We start from the raw sequence: 20,298 nt of genomic DNA on the forward strand, positions 1-20,298 counted from the left end.
GCGGCGGCCCCTCCGGGCCTCTCTCGCCTTTCCCGGGGCCCTTCCCTGCCTCGGCCCGTTCCTCGGGCGAAAGGCGAGCAGGAAGGCGGGGGAGGCTTGTGAGGGCGGCGGGCCCCGCTCCACGAAAAACGCAGAGCCGAGCGAGGGCGGTCAGCCGTGGCGGCCTTACCCGGGGGCGGGGGGGGGGAAAGGCTTTTTGTCTCCGTCTGTCCCGCCAGGCAGCGAAGGTGGCGTCGGCGGCTTCACGGGTCCAGCCTCAGCTGGGCAGGCGGAGGGATACGTCTCTTCTCTCTGCTTTGCAGGAGGAGGAGGTGCGGGAAAGCGACAGTAGCAGAAGCAATAGTCGTAGTTCTTAGCAGCGTTCGGCCCTCTGTATGCGACGCGGCTTCTCCAAGATACAGTGCAGCGACGCACGGGGCGCTTTGTGTTTGTACGGAACTACTTTACGGGCGGAGGGATCTCTCCGGAGCAAGAGGGACCTCAATAAAAATCGTACTTCCTAAAGCGAGCGTTACCTTCATTGAGGTCCCTCCATACCCTCAACCGCGGATGGAGAGTTCCGGCCTCGTCGGGTACAACGTCGGAGAAGGAGGAGGAAGAGGCGGCGGCCCCGCCCACTGCCCCCCTCCCTCCGAGCTGCTTCCCTTCCCCGGGGGCGTCGCGCGGCAGACAGGAGCCCTCCCGCTGGAGGGGCGCTCGCGTGAATGGCCGGGCGCCTTGCAGGGCATGGCGGGGGCGTCAATCGGGTCTCCCTGCTCGTGGATTGAAAAGAGGCGGGGACGGCAGCAGCCCCGCCACTAGCTCCGCGGCGGCCCCGCTCTGACAAGAGGAGAAGCGGCCCCGTGGAAGGAGGCGACTCAGGGCAAGGGAGGCGGGTTGCAGCAGCAGCAGCTGCTCCTGCTCCTGCTCCTCCTCCTCGGTAGCCGGGCCCGTGGAGAGCGCCGAAGGACTCATCTCTGGCCCCGCTGGCTGGTCTGGGTGCGTGAAGCCCCCGAAGGCGCCGGCCTGATGGCTGCGGGACCCCCTCCCGGCTGAGCGCCTGCGACGGCCTCAGGATCGGCGCCCCTGCTGCCAGGCAGGAGGCGCGCTCCGCTCGGAGGGGAGGGAAGGGCTCCAGCGCAGCGCGCCCCCGTCCGTCTGTCTGTCCGTCGGTCCCGCCGTGCACGAGCCGGGCGCTCCCGCCGTGCCGCCATCTTCCTCTGTCTGTCTGTCTGCCAGCCCGGGCGGCCCTTTGTCCTCCTGCAGCGCTGCTGGGCGAGCCCAGGCCGGGCGACGGAGTCAGGTAAGGGTTGAGGCGGCGGCAGCCTCCTTTCGAACGCGGGGTGGCGGCTTATCTCTAAACGCCCCCCGCTCGCCTACCCTGGTCATCCCCCGCATGGTGACAGGGCTCTTCTCTCCGCAGGTGCGCCCCCCCGGGGGGGGGGGAACCATGTCCCGTCGGAAACAGACCACCCCCAATAAAGTCCACTGTGAGTAATAAGGGGAGGGGGGCTGTTGTCACTTCCACCTCCCCCCCCTTCCCCCGCTCAAGCGAGGCATCCTCATTCGCAAAATGATGGGGGGGGGCAGCCCTCCCCTCCCGCTGTTTGCTGCATTCTTCTCCCATAGCCCTGATGGGGACTCCCTGCCCAGCATCGATGATTTGTTGGCTGAGCTGAGACATGTCCATGTACCTCTTGGAGCCTAAGGGCTCCTTAGGCACTCTGGGGGCTCAGAACTCCTCACCGCCATTCTAGTGACATTCTGTCTCTCATTGGGCCACCGTACCCACTGATGTTTCTTCTGCAAAAGAACAGCTTCTCAGTACTAGTTGGGAATGGCTGGCTAGTCTCCCTTGCACAATGAGGAACAGGGGACTTCCAGGCACCATGATAGCTTTAGGATCAGAATTGAAATAGCAAAGGCCCAGGAAAGAGTCTGGCAATTTCAGGCAAGCACTGCCCACTTTGCACAAGAGAAAACGTATCAAGGAGGAACTAAAGCAGATAACTAAACCTGGACCACAAAATCCACATAATGTCTCCCACCACAAATTTGGCTTGCAAAAGTAGATAAGTGGGTTTGCCCATGCCTACACTAAAGCATCTTTTACACACATGTAACAGCTTTATCCCTGAAGGAGGAGAACCTGTATGGCAGGACAAGCTCTTCCAAAATCTGGGCCCCGGGGGTGGGGGAGCACATAAAAATGCTGGGGCAGAGCCAGGGCAGGAAAGAGCCCTCCCTGTGTGCTTAATGCTGCTGAAGACATTTGTATTTCCAGGTCATGTTGGAAAGGATGCGAAGGGACGGATTGGTCAGGCCACCGTTGCTTTGCAGGAAGGGTTTGGGGAAAGCTGTTTTGGGGAATGGAGCCCAGGCATTAGTCCCATTCTGGGCCATCTTCAGGTAGGGGAGACCATCACTGGGCATCTGAGGAGGGGGCAAGGAATGATTGGGCTTGGGAAGGCCAATGGGCTAATGCGGCTTCTTCCTCCCCCATTGTACTTCCAGGGGAGCAAGTCTTTGCTGGGTTAGAAGAGCACACGCGTCAGGCCATGATGAGAAGAGACTTCCCTGGGCTGCTTGGAGCCCAGTCACCACTCATGCAGCAGCTGCCACCCCTGCCACAAGAAAAGGACTCCAGCAGCAGCAGTAGCAGCAGCAGCAACAGTGAGTTTCCCCATCTGGTACAGGAGGGCAGCTCTGGGACACCTGGGAGAGACCAAATACCTGCATGCTGCTTTGGAATCCTGTCAGCTGGTCTGTGGCAGAGGTCTAAAGCTGTTCTGTATTCCAGGTGATAGCGAGGGGGATGAGACAACACAAGATGAGGTCTCCTCCCATGCTTCTGAGGAGGATGGAGCATCAGCGACAGTGAAAAAGGAACTGGAACTTACTGAGCAGCTGGGCTGCAGCAAGCAGGTCACTCGAGGCCATGAGGCAAGTGCATCACATTGGCCATAGTCAACACATACTAAAGCAAAAGTGCAACGCTGCTGTGGTTACTCGGTGGAAGGGAGAATAGCAATAGCAGACTCTTGGATGGCCCTAGCATGGAGAAAGAAGACTGTATAGCCCAATCTGGGATTCCTGGGCCTGGTCCATTGATGTGTCCAAGTGATCACTACAGCAGGCTCAAGTGATTGGGTCTGGACTTTTTGGCATTAGAGTTCCCTAATGGAAATGGAGGCAAGGGGAGTGATAGAGCTGTTGTCATCTCATTCTGGGCTTCCCAGAAGAGTCATTTGGTTGGCCTCTGTGTGTTAGAAAGACAATATACAACTAGGTAGACCCTCAAACTGATTGTGCAGGGCTAATCATATATTGCAGAGAATCCCTCAACATGGTCTTAAAGGGTCTGGGGCAGCATCAATTGGGGGGAAGGGGTATGTGTATGCGTGTGGCAGAATACCAGGCATGAGTCTGCTTTTTCCTTAGCCTGCCTTTCCTTGCTTGCAGATGGGTTTAAATGCCAGCCCAGATACCCTGATGGGACTCTCCCGTTGTCCCCTCTGCCAGCTAGAGTGTGGAAGCAGGGAGCAGCTTGTCACTCACGTCTATCAGGTACTTAGAGGGGGCTTTGATGAGACCATCACGCAAGGCTAAACCATCCCTGCCCTGGCTCCCCCTTTCCCTCCAGGCTGAAATTAGTATTCCTGGACTGGACTGGGAAAGGGTGGGGATGGGGGCAGGGGCTATTGGCATTGGATGCAATTTGAATCATCCCCCCTGGTGGGTTTGCACCACATCCCAGGGAAGGCCTTGCGGGTCTCTCTCCTTCTTTCCCTAACAGAAGAGGGAGCTCTTCCGTGGCATGGCCTTGGCTGCCAGCCCTCATAGGGACAGCTGAGAGGGGGACAGGGCGGCGGAGCCCTTGCCTCACAGCCCGGCCTCGTTTGCAGCACACGGCAGCTGTGGTCAGTGCCAAGAGCTACCTGTGTCCCGTCTGTGGCCGAGCACTCAGCTCCCCGGGCTCCTTGGGCAGGCACCTCCTCATCCACTCCGAGGACCAGCTGTCCAACTGTGCGGTGTGTGGGGCTCGCTTCACCAGCCATGCTACTTTCAACAGGTGAGAAGTGGGCATCTCTGACTTGGTGGGACTGGGATAACTTGGCACAGGCCGCATTTTGGAAGTCCTGGAGGGGCCCTGTTTAGAGGTTCAATGGAAGCCAGAGGTTATACCTGGTAATTTCTGGAGGCAGCTGGAATAGGTGACCCCCAGCCAGAAGCATTCTCCAGGCCAGCATTCATGTGGGTGGGGTGGCTTGTAAGCATGGCCAGAGGGAGGGGGAGGGTTGCAGCTAAAGCTTGCAAGCCTACACAATGGCTTCTTAAGATCTGTGGCGACCACCCGTCATTTCTACTCTTTGACTTTCACAGTGAGAAGGTGTCAGAGGTGCTGTGTGGAGATGCCCTGCCCATTCCCCTCCCTGAGGCTTCTTCTGGTGCCGAGGAAAAAGCAAGTGGTGGTGGTGCTGCTGCTGCTGCTGTCAGCCCCACAGTGTATCCTGCTGGCATCCTCCTGGTGTGCAACAGCTGTGTGGCCTACCGCAAGCTTCTGGAAGCTCAAGCTCCAGGGGTTCGCAAATGGGCCTTGCGAAGGCAGAATGAGCCCCTGGAGGTGCGGCTGCAGCGCCTGGAGCGAGAGCGCACAGCTAAGAAGAGCCGTCGAGACAACGAGACGCCGGAGGAGCGGGAGGTGAGGCGCATGAGGGATCGAGAGGCCAAGCGGCTGCAGCGTATGCAAGAGACGGACGAGCAGCGTGCGCGCCGCCTGCAGCGGGACCGTGAAGCGATGCGCCTCAAGCGGGCCAACGAGACCCCTGAGAAGCGGCAGGCTCGGCTCATCCGGGAGCGTGAAGCCAAGAGGCTAAAGCGGCGGCTGGAGAAAATGGACATGATGCTGCGGGCTCAGTTTGGCCAGGACCCCTCGGCCATGGCTGCATTGGCAGCTGAGATGAACTACTTCCCACTGCCAGTGGGTGGGCTAGAGCTTGAGGGGCAGCTGCTTGGTAAAATGGCCTTTGAGGAGCCGAGTCCCAGTGCCCTGCACTGAGGAGGGTAAAAAGGAGGACCTGCTCTTGTCTGCTGAGGCCCCACTTGCTCCACCAGTGAAGCATGGAACTGGAGTGTGACAACAGTCTGAGGGGGGCAGGGAGGGAGGAAGGGGCGGGCGCACTGGCTGTGATCAGAAATAAATTAATTGTACATGTCCTCAGTCTGTGCCTCGTGGGCTTGGCCGATTCACTGCAGCAGCTTGAGAGGCAGCTGCTGCTTCTGCCTTGCCTAGCTTGTTTCCTTGCTGGGCAAGATCCAGCTGGAACTTTGCAGTGTTGTAGCCTGCCCCTCACTACATCATGCTGGAGCTCTTAAGTGGGGACTAGCAAAGAAGGTGGAGTCCTAAAGAGGGAGGTATATAATACGGCTTGGAGCCTCACAAGTTACCCACAGGGGTGTATCAGGCCTAATCATAGTGGCTGCTAGACTTAGGTACAGCATCACCAAATGGGAGGTTTGTGGAAGAATTTTACATTCTGGGGGGGCTACAGGTTGAGGAGGGGAAAAGCACCTAGATTTGAGTGCTGTTGCTCTTCTTGCCTTTGTGCTTAAGAGAGATGGTGGTGGAAGAAGGCAGTTTCTCTCAGGGAGCACCAGTGAAGGGCAGACTTCTAAACAAAGGCTAGAGGAAGACCCTACTGAAGAGTGTATTTCTTTTCTTGGTCAGCAGCCTGTGTCGTCTCTTGCCCAACTTGCAAACTAGGTGAAAGGGAGAGACTTGGCTGCCCAAGAGAGAAGTTATCTCTATCTTGTTAGCCAAGTCTGTTCTGTCCCATTAACCTTAAATCATAAAACCTATGTGCAGCCTGTTAAAAATTTTTTACACAACAGAACAGAGCTAATTGTGTCAGTGTGAAGAGTGCTAATTGGGGCTTTAGTGATCATCATATGAATTTAAGGAAGTTTCCTTTATGAGCGTTGGTGTTTCTGCCAAAATTTTCTCCAGGAGACAAGTAAGACACAGACACATCAAAGGAAAAGCTATTGGCTTATAATTATATAGATATATATATATATAGATATAGATATATGTATATATACTGTTTACATAAGTCAACAAGTTAAATGCAGTATTCATAAGAGCATTAACAATAAAAATACAATCTGTGTGTACAGAGACTTTAAATGGTAAAACAGGAAAAAGGATCTCACCCAAAATACAAATATACAGTACAAATTGATTTATTTAAAACAGGTACAAAAAAGCACAACAAAATAGATTATCCTCCTTAGACTGGTAATGCTTCATTAAAGATCAGGTAGGAGAAAGGGGGCTGGGCACTCGGCTAGTCCTAAGGCTTTAGAGATACGATGCAGTGGGTTTCGGAGTGAAGACGACTGGTGTTAGTTGTAGGGCTGCTACACACTCGCCCCTTGCCAGCTGCATACAGGAAGGTGACCCACCCCAACTAAGGTGCTATGCAAGGGATTGAAGGGTGGCAGGCTGACTCTGTTTGTTTTCTTCCTCAGTACATCTTGAGATATAGCAGAGGAACTTTCTCTGCAACAAGCCACTGGGTCAGGCCATCACTCAGCGTTTCTGGGCAGAGGTGGGACTTAACATAAGCGTATGTTTGCTCTTGCAGGCAAGGGCTACAGAAACAGCTGGCAAGAAGGGATGGGAAACCTTTTAGCTGGAAAGGGCATCTGGTTGGTGCCCTGCTGAAAAGCAGGACCCCAGTTCATCACCCCCAAGTTTGGCACCCTACACTGAAATGTGTCATTTAGCAGTCCCCATCCTACCCCATGGAATGGCCAAATGGACACAGCTGTGCAGCTGCCAGTCCCACTGTATTGCATATTAGGGAGCCCTTCCCAAATATTTACTAGGGCTTGGAAAGGGGTCGTGCTGTAGTGTCACAAGAGAGAAATAGCTTATTGCTCTAGGAAGCTGGTTCTCCCAACTCTCCAGCGGCCCCAGGTGGAGTAGTGCCCAAAGACACTTCCATATTTTGCAGCTCTATTCCTAGCTCGGTCCTGGGCCCTAATGGCTGTGCAGCAAGCTGTCCAGAAACAGCACTGGCCCAGGGTGGCAACAGTGGCATGGGTGCTGGGCGGTCCAGATGATCTGAGGGGAACTGAACCTCAACAGCCATGGAGGGCCAGAGTTGGTGCCAATGAAAGGTGGCCAATCAGGCTCTTCTGCTGTGATGCTGTGCAAGTGATCCAGCTCCCATGAAGCCCTGGGAGTAGAAGGGCACTCTGCCCTAATGGCATGAAGCAGACATCTCGTCCCTGGTGGCAGGGGAGCTGAAGGACAAAGGAGAAACCTAGGCCAACATTTACATGGAAATGAGCGCTGGTCTAGTAAGCTCACAATCCAGGGGAGCCCAAGAGCAAGGAAGGAAGGCAGAGGGTGGTTTGCGGGGAAAGCTGGCTCGGAATAGTGCAAAGTGCCGGGCCTTCCAGAGGAGAACAGCAAAGTCTTCCACCTTTCATATAGAGAGGGCTTGGAGTGGATAAGGTGGCTGGTCAGACAGGAAAGCAGTTGCCGTTGTGAGCCAGGAATGCCTGTAGGCAATGGCCTAAAAGCAACAACTGTAGACAAAACATCCAAGGGAAACAAGCCAAGACTGCCCATTTGGAGTGGTGGGAGGAGCTTTCTGGCTGCTATTCTGGAGTGGGACTTGGATGGCACTGATGCAGAGTCACGGCTATGATTCAGAGCCCTAGAGCTCACCCCTGCCGAGTTGAGGGCACCAATGCAGGAGAGGGTACTCAGCCAGCGTCTTGAACCCAAGAAGTTCTACAGCTTTCTCGGCTCAAAAACTGTTAACCACTTGCACATTTTAACTTCTTTCATTCTGTTTGAGTCACCAGTGCACACAGAAGAGCAATTTTCACCTTTATCAGAAGAACCTGAATACATTTTTCTAATATCCAAAGAAATCTTACACATGTAGTGGGGGCTATTCAAGCTGGTTACAGTGGCCAGAATGTCCCCTCTCCAAACTCTCAACAGGAAATGCTTTAATCACCCCAAGGAAAAGCAGGAGTGTCTGTATGTGCACTAGCATGCTCTTATATACAAACTGCCTTGCGCTTTTCAAAGGAGCTGGCTGTAACTTGAGGCACCCACAACTGTGACAAGCCTTAGTCAGCCCAGGCCACTCAGCCCTGGCTTAGCTGTGAACTTCTGAGGCATCTGCAACAGAAGTGGATGCAGCCTTTCTAGAAGAAGGAGGTGGGGACTTAAGAGCAGGATGGAGATAGCTGAAGAAGCCAGAGCTAGAACATCCTCTCACACGTACACATACACCATTCCCACCTATGGGATTCGAGTTCTACCTGGCTGCAAAGCTGTGAGGCAACACATTGGAAGGTTTGCAATTGAACAAACTATTAACCATTTCCTTTCAATCTAACACATGTGAGGAAATTGCATACAAATACTACCTCCCTGAGGAGAAGTTCAGGCTCCCTTGACTTGGTGCCTGGAGAGGGGCTGCTGGGAGACCCAGACAAAAAATTCTTAACTTGGGACCCGAGCAGAAGAAACCTGGCAAACTCCCTCACTGCTCCCTTGCCCCGGTAAAAGCACCCTCCTGCTTTGTGTGAGCAAGTGTCCAATAAAGTGCTTGAGTGAGGTGGTGGGAGATGTTGACCCCTTGCTCCTCTCCTCACAGAAGAAGCGCAGTCACTGCTTCCTTCAGTCTCCCCTTGGCTGACCCCAATCTACCCTACCCAGGCTCAGACCTCCCCTACAGGGGGTGGAGAGAAGGAGCCTCTGTCAGTGGAATGATTCTAGGCACACAACTGGGGGAAGGGCCGAGCATCTGAGCAGTGGCCAAACTGGAAGGAACCCAGTTAAGCGTGGCACACAAGTTTGCCCACCACTGGAGCTTCACTTCCCTGCATTTGAACGGCCCTCAATGGACAACTTGACCTCCTGGGGAATGAATGAAGGGCGGAGGAGTGGTGGCCGGGGCTCCTCCCCAGACCTTTGGAAGCTGGGGCCTGCCCAACCATGCAGAGAAATAGGATCATGGTGGGTGGATTCCTGGGGGGAGCCCACTGCCACCCCACCCTTCTCCAATGGGTTTTTCTGCAGCTCCTGGAGATTCTCCCCACCCCGCCCAGGTCTCTCTCGGGTAGCACTCTGGGGGCTTGCCTGGGGCACAAGCCTCCCATTCAGACTCTGTAAACTGATGGAGATGCAAACATCTCCCACCTGCAGCCTGTGGCAGGAGAGTGAAAAGAGCCGATTCGTCCTCTCTGGACTGCATGAGGACCAGCCCTGTCCATACACAAAGAAAGGGTGCTCAGGGGGCACATCGATGCTCACTTTGCTCTGCTGCTCCCCCACCACAAAATGCAGCGTCACGAAACCCTGCCAGGGACTCTCTTGGATGTCCACCACAGTGCTGGAGTCAATCTTGAGGCCACCACTCACCTCTGCACTGCGCACAAAGTCCTGGGTCTGCAGGTCCTCCACCCTCTTTAGCTCTCCTGTGGCCAGCTGGATGATGGCTCCTTTCATGAAGTGGGAGGGTAAGTGGCTCTGGGAATGGGCACATTCCGTGTCAGGTAGTCCCTCATGGGCTGTTCCCTCAGGACTTGCACATCCCAGGCCATCCTGAGCCCCAGGATGGAGGGACCCTGAGACTGGCCGACCATTGGCCATTGTAATGCCTTTCAGTGTTTGCCGATGGCGGAGCTGCTCCTCAGGGGACTTTGCCGACAGTCTCCGAAAGTGGCTTTTCTCAGCAGTAGCAGCCACCACAAGTTCCACTGGGTTCCTCATTGACTCTGCCTTCTGCTCAGGGGGATTACGATGGGAAAGGTTGAGTGGGCTCAAACCATCCTTCTGCTGAGCGGAACAAATAGGGTAGTCCTGGGAAGCAAACACTCCAACCACCCTCTGCACCTCCAGGTCTGTATCTGGGGTGCTCCGCTGAGATGGCACAGAGATCTCTGTTCTCAAAATCTGACTGCTTGTCAAGAAGGTACCTTCAGTGCTGCACTCTACCGTTGTCCTTGGCCACTGCCCTTCAGCTTCACTTTCCTTCGCCCCCACGGCAGACCTTTGCACCCCATTTGCTGTGACTTTAGGATCTAGCTGACTCTCCTGCAGAGGCTGCTCAGTGTTTGAGCCAGCAACAGAAGCTTCAAATGTTGAATAGCCTGCTGGCAGACGGGACATCTGATAATAGACTGGAATTCGGCCCTGTGTAACATCCAGTGGCTGACCTCCAACATGGGGCTGCATAGGGCCTGAAGGCAAAACTGAGGCACTGGTCTTGCCAAAGCTGTGGGATGCCTGTGGAGAAGCAGAGTCTTCAGCCAGGAGAGGTGCATAGGGCACAAAGTGTGGGATATGAGAAGCAGCAAGGCTGGCTGAAGAGGACAGAAGGTGGCTGGGCAGGAAGCCAGGAGGCACAGCGGCAGCATAGGGTACAGAGTAGTGTGATCCCACAAACTGCAAGGGAGCAGGAGGAAGTTGAGTGTAATGGATAGGCGAGTAGGGGATACCAGGGTGCGGGATCAGCTGCGAGGTCATACTGAAGGCTGGAGGCAGCGGGCTGACATTCACCACGGGTGAGAAGGTGGCCGGGGGCATCGCCACTTTGTACAATAAGCCGTACTGGTCCACGGTAAGACTGGTCACTGTGTCGGAGCTGCCACCAGCCTCGGTGTAGCATGAAGGTGCCTGGCTCTGCCTGCCTGTCACTGAGCCCTGGGACCATTCCACAGAGGTCTCTCCGCCACCACCGCCCACCAGACCCGATTCAGCCGCCCGCCCCGGCTCTTCGTTGCTGGCAGCCACCGGCAGGTCGCGCTTCTTGGGGGGGAGGAATTCCTGGCCCCGCTCCTGGGCCGCTCTCATGGCGCTCGCTTCGGGAAGCTGCAAGGTGGGCTGCTGCTGTCGCCTCCTCCACCTCCAGGGGGTCTCCGGGCGGGATCACCTGCAAAGACACAGAGAAGAGCACAGGGGTCAGCCGGGTGGGGGGGCAGGCGGGCGCCTTCCGCCCGGCGGGGAATAGGGGGCACCGGACACTCCTGTCGCTCACCCGCCGCCGCCGCCTCCACGGCTGACTGCCATCCCTCTGCCTGCCGACTCCGCAGCCACCCCGGGCCTGACCCCGCCCTCTTTCTTCTCCGCCGCCGCTGCCGCCGCCTTGCACGGCGCGCCGGAACTGCCGAGGCTCATGACGTTAGGACGGCGCGCGCACAGCGCACAGCGATGACGTATCGCCGCCTGCGGTTGCCATAACGACAGCCGAAGAAGCGGCGGCGGCATCGCTATAGCGACAAACGCACCTGCCCTTCCCCTCTGCACGTGACGGCGCGCCCTGGCATCCCCCGGAGCTCTACTCCGCCGTGCCATAACTGGCCTACCTGTAGGGTTGTTGTAAGGACTACTGAGGTCTGGCTTGAGAAATAATAAGCGATGCTTGTGCACTTGAAGCGGTGTCTCCACTGTGTGGTTTGCGTCTTTATTAAGATGATGAAGCCGCCAGCCTCGTGCCTCTGCGGCAGGAAAAACGAAGCGCCCCCACGGGGCCTTGCTGATATCAAACTGGGATTGGAAAGGAGCGAATAAGCTGGCGCTGCTTCTTGGCTGGCTATTCCAGGCCTTAAACCGAGAAGATGCGTAAATTATGGCCACAGTGAAATTCACGCTAAGCAAATCAAGGAAGGGGAAGCAGAGAGGAGAGACCTTTAATAGGAGCCTCACGCTATCCTGGCGAGGAACCGGTCTCTGTGTGGGTAGGCAGCCAATAAGTGTCTCCAAACCCACAAAGAGCCAGGCCGCTTCAGTCACAGACTCTGCAGGGCACGGGTTCCTTTTACAAGGGCAACAATTCTCGAAGCACTTTCCAACCTTCAAGCATAAAAGTGGCCTTGGCCTTATATTGGCCGGGACAGGAATAGCTTGCTGATGCTATGTAGATGGGATAGAGCTGTCACTCGATGTTGAGTTGATTACTGTAATTATTTCTTCTTTGTGTATGTGAGAAAAAGAGGAATGCTCTCCGTGGGGCTCCTGTCGCCCATCGATTTGCAACTAAAAAAAAAAGCCACTGTCCTAGGAAGAACCCTGCTTCTCCGTTAGAACTAGGGAAAGTGGAGGAGGGAAGGGAAGGGCTGCATGTGCTTTTGCGTGCAGACAGGACCAGACTTAGGTAGGCCAGAGTGAGGAATCCTGCCTAAAACCGTGAAAAGCTGTTGACCGCCAGTGTAAGCAATACTGAGCTAGGTAGACCAAGAGACTGACTCAATTTAAGACAGCTTCCTACAGTTTCCCCATCTGTTTCCCAGGGATTAGCCAGATGCCCTAATGGAAGGCGGAAGCAGTGCATGAAGCCGCCGCCGCCGTTGACTATCAGAGATAACGATTGAAAATACCAATATATATCCCGTGGCGAAGCTTTCTAGCCCCCAAACCTTAATACTAGCCGCGGAACTGTAGAGCCCTAAGAGAGGCCAGAGCTGAAATGGATGTATCGGCCACATTAGCGAAAACTGTTTCACGGAAATCAGAGGAGGTTGAGCCGAGAGGCTCTCCACGTTCAAACAAGGCGTTGCCAGCAAGCTTCTTCGTCTCTCTGCGGCCTCAGAAACAGGACACGAGCTCCGTGCAATGCACTGGGATATATTTCCGAGTAAACTTGTTTAAGATTGAGCTTGCAAGGAAAGCACGTGCTCTGTGCGGTCTTGGCCCCGCTACTGTCATGCTAGCCCCCGGCACTTCGCAATTGGCGAAGACGCTTCAGTCGCCCTGCCAGCTGGTTTTTTTCTCGAAGGACGGCAGGCGCTTCGCCTCTCGGGCTGTGGGCAAGTTCCGTATCCAGGACGGAACTTTACTGTTCGCTAATACGACCCGGCCGGACGCAGGTCGTGAGCACAGCCGCAGCGGTGACTAGGCAGGCGTCTGACGTCATCACTACCTGCCACGGCGCAGTCTCACCGCTAATCGTGTGACACCGCTACAGATACTTCCGCGGAGGAAACGAGTTCTGGGGCCAGTTACCGCGGTTCCACGCACCGAGCATTCTGCCTGGCCACGAAACGCACCGACCGGCGACGACGGAGGACGCAGCAACGTTAATGGATGCAGCAGACTATCGCCGCGCCGTGCTCTGAGAGAGGGCAGTCAGTGAGTCCCGGTCTTCAGATTCCTCCGCCTGCGGTATCGGTGCTGAGGCCGCGCCGCCGCCATTTTGGATGCCAGGCTCTAGCTTCTGCCGCCGCCGCCTTCGCCGTAGGGATCCGGCCCGGTGAGTGCCGCGCGGGGAGAGAGGAGGGGCGCTGCCAGGCAGGGTAGGTGCTACTGCTGCTGCTTCTAATTTGGCGGTAGGATCCTGGGCCCGCCGCCACTGCCCGGGGCAAGGCCCAGCCGCCACCACCTCCCGCCCCGCCTCCCGGGACTGACTGAGCCTTGGCCGCCGAGGGCCTGGCCGCTTTCCGGTCGGTGGGTGGGTCGGCTGGCTAAGGGGAGAGGCGCAGGTTCCTAACGCAAGAAGGGAGCGCGCTGCCGTGTTCCGCGAGCGTTGCTGCTGTCTGACTCGCCAGCTGGCTCGTGAGGCCTGGCGGCGCTGCTGCCCCTGCCGGAGCGGCCCTTCGCCATCCCGAGCAAGAGGTGGCTGTTTCTCCGTCCGCTTCCCTTCTCCGCGCCGCCGCGTCCCGAGCAAAAGGCAGCCTAGGCAGTGCTCCTTAGGTCATGACTTCCCTCCCGCTGTTCGAGGCGTTTTTCTCCTCGCCCGGCTAGTTCTGTCTTTGCTGTCGGCGTCTTCGGAAGTGCCCGTGGCCTCTTCTGTTGTAGACGAGGAGAGTCTCCTCCGTGCGCCGCGCCGGAGTTCACCCCCGTACACCTCGCCCGGGCTTCCGGCGATCGGATCGGCTCATACCCGAGGCCTGAAGAAAGAGACACGGCTCGCCCCTTGACAGGCCCTGAGACTGAGTCACTCCCGATTACGGCAGGGTCGACACTAGAAAAGGCTCAAGGCTGTTGGATGTGGATTCCGACGCTTTGCAAAGAATGGCTGTTCAGTGAGCGCTGGGGAAAGGAAAAGAAAGGCCAAGACCAGGGGTGGGTGCGGGCAAGTGAGAGGACAGTCCAGCCAGCTGCCTCACCTGTCAACTTGATCTGAAGAAGGCATTGCAGTTGCTTTTCTTGCCCTCCTGTCGAGAGGGAAATATTTGTTTATTTTTATTTAACAAAAGTTTTATTCCACTTGATTCTAAGAATTTATAAGGGTCTTACAAATGAGTTAAGTTGCTTTCCTGCTGAGGTTAATGATTGTGAAGGAGTTATCTAGCAGTACTCTTGTAGATGAGTAACAGTTGGAGGAGAGTTACTCAACATCTGAGACCTTCTGAAACTTAACTTTATTTAATATGGATATTCCTGCCCATATCCTTAGTTGCTTCAGCTTGATTGCCCAGTTTTCTGTCCCCTAGACTGGAACTCCTTGCAAGAAACCCTTTGTGACACTCTATATCTCTTTCTCTTCTCCTCTTCAAACACTTCCTCAAAACACATTTTCACTTTGAAGCCTGTAGTTTAATGCCTTTGGTTTCACCTTCATTGTTGCAACATGGAGTATTTGCTCACATTTCTCCTTCATCTGCCATTTAAAATTTAGAAACTGTAAGCTCACATTGATGCCATTCTCTGCAAAGCATCATGTGGAATGATGGTGCTACCTTATCACTAACGATTAACAGAACCTGTCTGGCAGAGGGCCTCTCCTGTATAAAATGTCTAACTAGTGTATGCTGAAAATCCTCTGTGTCTCTTGAAAGAAATTGTGAGGATTGGACAGAATTGTTACATTGACTAAGTTTGGTGTAGTTCAAAGATACATCATGAGATGGAAGATCTGCTTTTAGATAGCATTGCAGCTGGAGTATGTTTGTCTTTTGTCTGAATGCAGTGGTCTTAACCTTTGTTGAAATTCTGTTGGCTATGGGCCAGTGTCCAAAATTATTGACTACTCACAACCAAGTGAAGATGCTAGGAGGGCACCTGACATACCCACCATCTGGAGGTGTATGCCTGGGGATCATTGACTCTTGACTGTTTTCACACACCCTGTAGAATTCTATTAGTTATATTTTATCTGCACAAAAAGAATGAATTTCAGGAACCAAAATGCTTTTTCTGTGCAGCCTGAGCAGGAGCAATGTTAGTTAATTATTGTAGTTTGTCTTCACTTACCCCACCCCACTGACCTTCTCACAGTTGTGAATAACATTCCTATGTTATGAATGGTCAGTGTCACCATTAAGAAAAAGACGTAGGAATAGGCCAATATGTATGTGGACTTCCCTGCATCAAGTCACTTTTCTTCTTTAATTTTCAAAGTTCTTAACCTATTTCAAGGTAGTCATCTGAACTAGACAGGTGTTTCACTGATAATCAATCACAATTAGTCTATCATTTGAAAAATAAGACTTTAGAGCTGTCTTACCCTCAAATGGCAACTAGATATTCCGTTTTGGTGACTGTAACCTTGGTTTAAGGAGCCCTTTTGTCACCTAACTTACATATCATAGTTTCTAACACTGCTGTGAGCTTATTCTGGGTGTTTTTTGTATTTGTAGAACACTTTCTTTCCAGTAGTATGGTTGCACTGTCACTGTTTCTGTTAGCAATGTCTGGCTGTTAATTCAGGGTGTACCTGCATTGAGGTAGTGATTTGCATTCTGTGTATCTCCTCCCAAACATAGTTAATAAACTTTACTTTGTGTGTTGGCTTGCATGTTGACCATTTTATGGCCGAGTTGAATTTTAGGAGTAGCTGCAGGTGTTTTTGAACCAAAGACCTGTTTTTTATTGTTTCTTCAGCTTGGGCATCTTCTGAGATTTTTGGGGGGCCTACAATCAGAAACTGTTTGCAATCTGAACAGTGCTGTCTTGAGACCTCTTGCTGCCTGAGGTAGACCCCAAATTTCTGTTCTGTAGGGCTAACCCTGTACGATTCAAGCAGCAGTACAGCCTTCCTCTAGCTTTGGCCACCCCCATTATGCTGCCTGACGTGTGCTGCTTCATCCTGCTATGTATCAGGGCCCACCCTCATTGTGAAAGTTCCGTTAAGAGTGTTGCTACTTTGACAGAGTTCTTATATTTGGTTTATCTTGTGACTCATTCCTTGGAGTACCTGAAGAGAGGTGGGGTCAACTTTAGTATTGCAAGATGAGCTTTAGGACAGCCTTGCATGTAACAACTCACTTGGTAGTCATAGGTAACCAGAAATTCCATCCTGGTGAGTGAATGCCACATTAGACAGATAGCTATCAGAGCGTTTCTTACTAAACATCTGTTTACCAGAGATTATTTTTAAAATGTCATAGACATAAAGGCACTTGTGGTATGTTGGCTACTCTGGAAGGTTGTGGCTCGCTAAGAAACTCTTCCCAAGTGTCTTAGTAGAAGTTAGATCATGAGTACTTCTGGATCCTAGAAGCAGCCTGAGAGCTGTCTTCTTAACTGGGAGTGGGTTTGTTCATTTAGCAGAGCTTTGGATGTAAACTGAAGCTGGCTCGTGAAACATGGAAGGAGCTGGCTCACTGTGGGCCGTGTGCTTGCTCTGATCCACCAGGATCCTCCTGTGTAATTATGGCAACAGCTTCCTTTCCTAAGGAATCCACACAGGTTTGGCAATAAGTGGGTTGGAAGGCACGAGATGGAACAAGACTCCCTAGCAGGCATGGGTCTACCCTGGTCAGCACTTGAGAAAAGGGAAATAATTCTGCTTCTCTGTCACCAGAAGATCAGACCTGGAAGTCTGGTCAGTCTCCAGTATCCTGGAACACCTGCAGTTTGTGCTGTGGTTTATTTTCCGTAAACCACCTTGGATACTCTGTGGAAGGACATAAATCATCTAATAATATGCAAGAATGAATAATGGCATGGGGAAGGACTTTGGCTCAGTAGTGAAGCACCAGCTTTGCAAGTAGAAGGTGCCAGGGTCAGTCTCCAGGTAGGGCTGGGAGAGACCCCCTACCTGAAAGCCTGGAGAACAACTGCTAGTCAGTGTGGACTGTTCTGAGCTTGATGGACCAGTGGTCTGACACAAACAGAAGGCAATTTACTATGTCCCTATGTTGGTGGCAAATGTAAATTGTGGAATGAAAGAATACATAACCATAAATATTCCCTTAATGAGAAGCCTCCAGTTTGGAGACTGGTGGCTACAGAGAGCTCTGATGGGATCTCTCTGCCTGAACAGAGTCCTCTACCTGTAGCCAGCACATGGACCATCTGTGAAGGGAGGCTGCAGACTTCTTGTGGACTTTATGTTGTGTTGTAGGGGGCATTGCTAGAGGAGTGTCTTGGGAAGCATGTTTGTTCTCAGTAGCAGAAAGGGAGGCTTTTGGAGAAGGGAAATCGTGTTTGCATGTTGATTTGGAAGCAAAGTCCAGAAATATAGTTAACAGAATGAGGTTGGTTGGATAAATGCAAAATCACCCCCTAACAGGACCAGGATAAGGGAACTATTTCTGCTAGCAGGAATGAAAACAGCCATTTGATCCCAAGAATGGGCTTGAGAGCACATTATTAGAGTTCAAGAAAACTTGACCTAGAGTCAGTCCCTCCCTGGATGGTTTGGAACTCCATGGAATCAGCTCCTTTGTAGGTGACTGCCTTCTTGCTGCAGATGCTGCTGGAGGGAAGCCCTGCTCTGGGCCCCACCTATGGCATGTGGACATATGCGGTTAGGCTTTCTTGGTGATGGTGGAGGCTCCTTGGTTATGAGACTCTTCTCCATGGACTCAGCTGATGGCCTCCTTTTCTCTTCAGGCAACAGGTCAGAACAGTATGGCTTGAGTCATGCATTTTTTAGATGTTTTCCCTCTATGTGTGCCTTGGATTTTTATATTGCTGCTGCATTAGAGTGAGTTGTGCTGTTTTATTGGTATTAGGATTTATGATGGTGGTTCAGTGGTTTGAACATTCTGTTTTGGGATGGAAAAGTGGGAAATCAATGTTAAAGGGAAAAAAATTAATGCTGAAGTTTTCAAATAATAATAATGCCCCACCCATCTGGCTGGGTTTCCAGCACATATAAAAACATAAGATGTCAAGCATTTAAAACTTCCCGATACAGGGCTGCCTTCATTAGTGAAAGGTTCATCAGAGACCATGTGTTTCACCGACCTGCTGACTACAGTCTCCTTGACAGGTAGGACTATTCAGCCTACCTTGGAAGATGGTGGCCATCCAGCTCTCGCTTTAAAACCTTCTGGGGCTGGTGTGTGTAGTAATAGGTCTCCTCCATCCATCTGCAAGAGGTTGTATTGGCATGATTTGTGAGGTCCTGTTCCAGCTCTGTAGCTAGCAGCAGCAGCATGACCTGAAAGGCATGCACCCTTGCTTTGTTTCTCCTACTTGACAGCCACCTTCTTTTGAAAGTGATGGCTCTGTAATTACACTGGAAGTTGGATGTGAGGAGGCCCTTACAAAATCAGCTTGGGAAACTAATGGGCTGGCACAAGTGGATTTCACAAGCAATAAGAGAGGACTTGCAGTGGTTTCTGTAGCTTCTTTGAACATCTAACCACATTTTGTAGTTTTTATGAAATGCATCAGTCCAAAATGTAGGCAGCTACAGATGCTGAATGCTCAGTCTAGAGCTGTGTAGTTTAGAATTTTTGTCCGTTATTTATTGCACAACTCTTAACAAGTGTAATCTCTGAATGGACTGGTGTAGTCACAGTTCGAATGCTCAACTAAAAGAGAGCCACAGCCCGTTATAATGTGACTTGTACTGATGAAGCACCTTTAGAAGAGGCCTTGAGTTGTGCTACCTAGATTCGTCCCATGGTTTTAAATAATAGCATAGACTTTTCTTGGGTTTTGTTGTTTGGGCTCAGTGGCTGCCTGTTGGGCCTGCAAGTGCATTTGGAATCAGCTCTGGGTTCGGTCACATGTGAGAAGCAGCACAGCAGCAGTGCTGGTGTCCATTGAGTGCTGGGCTCCGTTTTTAGTCAACCACTGGGCTGGGAGTATACTGGAAGTAGTCTGCTTAAGGCTGTACTGGGAAAGTGGGGAATGGGATGTCCCACCCTTCTGGAACTGTCCTACTCAGGCTCTGCTGTCCTTGCTTTGAAAAGGCCTGAGAAACAGCCATACTGAAGAGCCTGAAAGGGGCAGAGCTGTCTGGGCGAAAAGGACTTGAATGAAACCCTGATTGTCTCTATCAAGTAATCAGGAGTAAGATGTCACGTAGGCATGAAAATTGTCTTCACAATGTTAATGACGCTTTCTTGCCCATGTTCAGCTGTGCTAATTGAAACTTAGGTTTGCGTGTTTGACTGGTCTAAAAATGTGTCCACTCTGTATTATTACATCATGGTAACAGTGAACTTGGATATGATTTACTATGTGTGAGATGTATATACAGACACATGCATTTTAAATTACAAAGAACAATACAGTCGTACATTGGTTCTCGAACGGAATCTGTTCCGGAAGTCTGTTTGACTTCTGAAAATGTTCAAAAACTGAGGCACGGCTTCTGATTGGTTGCAGGAGCTTCCTGCACTCAATTGGAAGCTGCAGAAGCCACGTTGGATGTTTGGCTTCCAAAAAAGTTCGTAAATCGGAACACTTCTGTATTTGTGGTGTTCGGGAGCCAAAACGTTTGAGTCACGAGGCATTTGAGAACCAAGATACAACTGTACAATACAGTGGTGCCTCGCTAGACGAAAATAATTCGTTCTGCGAGTATTTTCGTCTAGCGATTTTTGCGTCTAGCGAAGCACCAATGCAAACAACGGTTTTCGCTAGACGAAAAAAAATTCGTCTTGCGAGGCAGCCCCATAGACTTTTTCGTCTTGCGGGGCAGCCTTCCGCTAGACGAATGCCTTCGTCTAGCGAGTTTTTCGTCTAGCGGGGCACCACTGTATCAGAATGACCATTCTCATTTCTAGAAGTAATATACATATTAGTATTATGTAGCAGTGTATGCTGGGCCTTGAAAATAATACTTTTTTCCTCCTGACTTGTGGATAATTTATTTCAGATTGGCAGATAAACAGACCAGGGTAGCAGAGAGTGACCCATTCATTGGGGCCAAAGGCTGCTTTGAAATATAATGGGAGTTTCCTTTAGTTGAAAAGCAAATCCAGAGTGAAGTAGAATATTTGGGTTTGAGCCAGAGGTGTTCCTGCGGTTTGCTAGATCCTGTAAATAAGCCTTCACCTTGGGGCCGGCAGATTCAGATACTTCTATGGCTGCATAATTTGGTTTGCTTCAACCTCGGGTTTGTTTTCACAAGCAAGGCTTAATCCAAAGCTCAGGAAGGT

General features: G+C 52.2%; 2 protein-coding genes across 6 annotated transcripts; one reads left to right on the plus strand and one right to left on the minus strand.

The window, feature by feature from the left end:
- Window positions 1–249: 249 nt before the first annotated feature.
- On the plus strand, window positions 250–5,200 carry ZNF821 (zinc finger protein 821). Of its 5 annotated transcripts, XM_033158892.1 has the most exons (8): window positions 548–1,282; window positions 1,403–1,469; window positions 2,264–2,388; window positions 2,494–2,652; window positions 2,780–2,922; window positions 3,442–3,546; window positions 3,885–4,051; window positions 4,363–5,200. In XM_033158892.1, the coding sequence occupies exons 4-8, from the start codon at window positions 2,538–2,540 to the stop codon at window positions 5,036–5,038; spliced, it is 1,206 nt and encodes a 401-aa protein (XP_033014783.1). In that variant the 5' UTR covers window positions 548–1,282; window positions 1,403–1,469; window positions 2,264–2,388; window positions 2,494–2,537; the 3' UTR covers window positions 5,039–5,200. The 5 variants fall into 5 exon arrangements, with proteins under 5 accessions (XP_033014782.1, XP_033014783.1, XP_033014785.1 ...); XM_033158891.1 differs by lacking the exon at window positions 2,264–2,388 and having other exon boundaries at window positions 250–1,282; XM_033158894.1 differs by lacking the exon at window positions 1,403–1,469.
- An 815-nt stretch (window positions 5,201–6,015) lies between these two features.
- Window positions 6,016–10,961, minus strand: ATXN1L (ataxin 1 like). The gene has a single exon (XM_033158871.1). It carries the CDS (start codon window positions 10,865–10,867, stop codon window positions 8,885–8,887), a length of 1,983 nt encoding a protein of 660 aa, XP_033014762.1. The 5' UTR covers window positions 10,868–10,961; the 3' UTR covers window positions 6,016–8,884.
- Window positions 10,962–20,298: the final 9,337 nt, after the last annotated feature.

The sequence above is a fragment of the Lacerta agilis genome, chromosome 8 (assembly GCF_009819535.1).
Source record: "Lacerta agilis isolate rLacAgi1 chromosome 8, rLacAgi1.pri, whole genome shotgun sequence".
NCBI lineage: Eukaryota > Metazoa > Chordata > Lepidosauria > Squamata > Lacertidae > Lacerta > Lacerta agilis.